Here is a 4,286-nt window from a genome sequence, read left to right as displayed (position 1 = left end):
CGAAAGACGACAAAAACAACATCTTCGCACTGAGGAAGTGGACGGTTAACGGAGGTTTAGCGGAGATTTAACGGACTTTTCGGACCGCGGAGCTCTTTGTCATCGTGTCCTCTAACATCAAGGTAACTCTGAGACATATTCAACAGCGTCTGGCAGAAAAATGAAAGGATGAAAACAGTCAAACGAGCAGTTTGAAGCTACGCAGCTGCGGAATGACAACGGGTCACGTCAGCTGACGTCACGTTAACTCAACGTTTGTTTCAGTTTTAACTGCGTCACTGGCGCTAAGTATTCTGGGTAATTTCTCAGATTACAGTTCGTTTAATATCGGTGAGCATCCTGGACATTAACTGTTAACGTTATATATTATTATATTACATAACTTAACTGTATGTGTATATATATATATATATATATATATACACACATATATATGCGCATCAGAAAAACAGAAGTGGATCCCGTTTCAAATTAAACAATATTTAATGTACTACACAAAGTTCACTTACAAACTGAATCAACTATCAATAGTAATGTTCTCGAGCACAGAGACCACACGCACGCGTCCTCCTCACAGGTCTGGCCACTGCAGGTGCTGAAGAAGAGGGGCGTGTGAGGAAGGCTCTGTTGGGGATTGACCGTATGATCTGACTCCAAAAGACTCCACCTTCAGAAGGAGCCCGCGCAGATCCTTTGATTGGAATTACATTCGATGAACAGAAGACGGTAGACGATCTACAAGTATTAACAATTTAATAAGTCAAGCATCAAAGCATAAACAACATCGATCTATGGTTTCACAAAACACAAGAATTGATGAAGTATCCCGAGCAACAGACACAAAGTCAGGGCTCGGTCCACGCATCTCTCCTCAGTGTGTTGTGAGCCCCGTGCTGTCATTTCCCTGTTTCTCTATTCATTCTCATGAGGAGTTGACCTTGTCCTGCACAGGGACGAGTTATCTTCACACACACGCACACGCAACGCACGCACACACACGCACACGCACATGCAACGCACGCACACACACACACACACGCCAGGGTTGGGCCGCTGTGTGTGTGCGTTCTCAGGACAGAGAAGATGCTGTTCCTGCTTTCCAGCTGTTGCTGCATAATATCTCACGGACTAACCGCTTCACAGCACATCTGGTTAAACCACATGTGTGTCAGAGCGTCTTCTTTGTACGGAAGCGCGTGAGTGCCTCACCCGGAGATTCAAACCTTTGCTCTATGACACACGCACAATACTGATGGCTTTAATGCCTGTAAATACCGCCAGCATATTTCTCCACTCTCTAGGAAAGTCTTTTGTATGTCATGAGACGTGTGACTGGTCCTCTGGTGATCAGTGATGGCTCCGTTGAGTGCCGTCTCCTCTCTGGATCGATCCTTTAGCGAAGCAGCTCGCCTCCTTGCAAAACATCTTTCTTGGTTCCACCTCCGGCCAGTTGTCCTCCTCACTGACCCTCAAAACTATTGTTAGTGTTTTAATACCTACAGTGACTTCTACGCTTTAATACATTCAATGAGTTAATATGCTGTAACATATAATCTCCTCTATAAGTAAGAATATTGTAAAGATATTGTGACGAACATATTATTGTGACACTTCTACTCACCACTAGGGGTTCTTTAATCCTTATAATGTGTTTAACACTGACATTCTCCACAGTAGTTATATATCTCTTCCTCTTCCTCTTCCTCGCCTCTCCTCCTCCTCCTCCTCCTCCAGATCAGAGGAGATGTCTGATCAGAACTTGGAGGCGAAGCTGAAGCAGATGTTGAAGCAGGAGAAGATCCAGCTGTGGAATCCTCCGTTCAGTGAGGACAGCAGTGAGCCGGGTCATCAGCACATGAAGGTAGGAGGAGAGAGGAGAGAGAGGAGGCGAGAGGAGAGGACAGGGGGGGAGAGAGGAGAGGGGAGAGAAGAGAGGAAAGGAGAGGAGAGAGGAAAGGAGAGAGGAGGGGAGAGGAGAGGACAGGGGGGGGGAGAGGGGAGAGAAGAGAGGAGAGAGGAAAGGAGAGAAGAGAGGAGAGGAGAGAGGAAAGGAGGGGAGAGAGGAAAGGAGAGAGAGGAGGGGAGAGGAGAGGACAGGGGGGAGAGAGGAAAGGAGAGAGGAAAGGAGAGAGAGAGGAGAGGACAGGGGGGGAGAGAGGAAAGGAGAGAGAGGAGGGGAGAAGGGAGGAGAGGAGGAGAGAGGAAAGGAGAGGAGAGGAGGGAGGAGAGAGGGGTACATTTTTACTACGTACGTGTAAAAAAGAAAGAAATAATTTAGAATAAATAAACAGACTATAATTGTGCGTGTGTGTGTGTGTGTGTGTGCGTGTGTGTGTGTGTGTGTGTGTGTGCGTGTGTGTTGTCAGGAGCTGGCGGAGCGCTTCTCCCCTCTGCTGTGTCTACAGGTAGAGGAGGTGGGAGGAGCTCTGGAGGTGATCAGACAGCAGGCGGTGAACCGAGGGAAAGGAAACAAGACGTTCAGAGAGACGAACGTAGCGACACTGGAGCTGCTGCTGCCCCGAGACACCAGGAAGGTCTGTTAACACACACACATGTATGTATGTATGTATGCATGCATGCATGCATGCATGCATACATACGTACGTGCGTGCGTGCGTGCGTGTCAAATACAGTGGCGGGCCGTGTATTTGTACCTTCACTGCTGTCCTGCAGCTGAACATCTCCTAATAACCTCATGATGGCGCCACAGCTACATTGTAGGAAATCGAATGTTTTCTGTGCTCACGTAGGGAACAACGGGCTGTGACCTGTGACCTCTGAACCGGGACAAAAAAACCATGTGCGATGTGATTGGATAAAATCTCTACTTAAAACAAGCTGCACTGGAAGCAGAGCAGCTGAGGAAGACAGGAGACGGGAGCTGTGCAATGAGAACATAAGATGATGGGAACATTGATCATACATGTAGCGTACTTCAGAAAGATGATCCAACAGATATAACGCAGTGATTGTGTTCAGACGGATCACCACTCAAACATTCCTGTGATTTACTTTCTTCTCTTCTTCTGGTTTCAGGACGATAAGACAAAGAGTCTCCTGGAGACAAGGCTGGACGTGTTGGTGCAGGAGGTGGTGGACAGGTACACACACACACACACACACAGTGAGACACACACACACACACACACAGTGAGACACACACACACACACACACAGTGACGAGTGTGTTCCTGTGTAGGATTGGAGAAGAGTACGGCCTGAAATACATCAAACTGATCCTCAACGGAAAAACTCTGTCTGTAGGTGAGTTCAGAGAGTGTGTGTGTGTATCACTGTGTGTGTGTATCACTGTGTGTGTGTATCACTGTGTGTGTGTATCACTGTGTGTGTGTATCACTGTGTGTGTGTGTGTATCACTGTGTGTGTGTATATCTCACTGTGTGTGTGTGTGTATCACTGTGTGTGTGTATCACTGTGTGTGTGTATCACTGTGTGTGTGTATATCTCACTGTGTGTGTGTATATCTCACTGTGTGTGTGTGTGTATCACTGTGTGTGTGTATCACTGTGTGTGTGTATCACTGTGTGTGTGTATATCTCACTGTGTGTATGTGTGTGCGTGTGTGTGTGTGTGTGTACGTGTGTGTGTGTGTGTGTATCACTGTGTGTGTGTATATCTCACTGTGTGTGTGTCTCTCACTGTGTGTGTACGTGTGTGTGCGTGTGTGTGTGTGTGTGTGTGTATCACTGTGTGTGTGTATATCTCACTGTGTGTGTGTGTGTACGTGTGTGTGTGTGTGTGTGTGTGTGTGTGTGTATCACTGTGTGTGTGTATATCTCACTGTGTGTGTGTGTGTGTGCGTGTGTGTACGTGTGTGTGTGTGTGTGTGTGTGTGTGTGTGTGTGTGTGTAGACCAGTCTCTGGACCAGCAGGGTGTGAAGAACCACAGTAAGATGATGGTGCTGAAGGTCAGTGATGCCGAGTGGAAACTCCAGCTGAGTGAGGAAGAGGAGAAGAAGAAGAACCAGAAGGAGAGTCTGCAGAGGACCCAGAAGGGGTTCCAGATCCTGTCAGAGAGAGGTGCTACATACACACACACGCATATATATATATATACATATATATATATATATATATATATATGTATATATATATATATATATATACATATATATATATATGTATATATATGTATATATATATATATATATATATATATACATATATACATATATATACATATATATATATATATATATATACATATATATATACATATATATATATATATATATATATATATATACATATATATATGTATATAT

The 4,286-nt window shown here is 45.2% G+C and overlaps 1 protein-coding gene across 1 annotated transcript in view; it reads left to right on the top strand.

The window, feature by feature from the left end:
• The window catches only part of nub1 (negative regulator of ubiquitin-like proteins 1), a 14,049-nt gene continuing 9,763 nt past the window's right edge, over nt 1-4,286 (top strand). Inside the window, exons 1-6 of the mRNA XM_079291585.1 lie at nt 1-122; nt 1,735-1,861; nt 2,367-2,534; nt 3,037-3,101; nt 3,200-3,264; nt 3,874-4,041. Of these exons, the coding sequence (XP_079147711.1) occupies nt 1,745-1,861; nt 2,367-2,534; nt 3,037-3,101; nt 3,200-3,264; nt 3,874-4,041 (583 nt within the window). The 5' untranslated portion in view covers nt 1-122; nt 1,735-1,744. The remainder of the gene's footprint in view (nt 123-1,734; nt 1,862-2,366; nt 2,535-3,036; nt 3,102-3,199; nt 3,265-3,873; nt 4,042-4,286) is intronic.

This window comes from Melanostigma gelatinosum (genome assembly GCF_949748355.1).
Source record: "Melanostigma gelatinosum genome assembly, chromosome: 20".
Taxonomy (NCBI): Eukaryota; Metazoa; Chordata; class Actinopteri; order Perciformes; family Zoarcidae; genus Melanostigma; species Melanostigma gelatinosum.
Note: the sequence above shows the minus strand (reverse complement) of the source record. Positions and strands in the feature narration are given on the sequence as shown.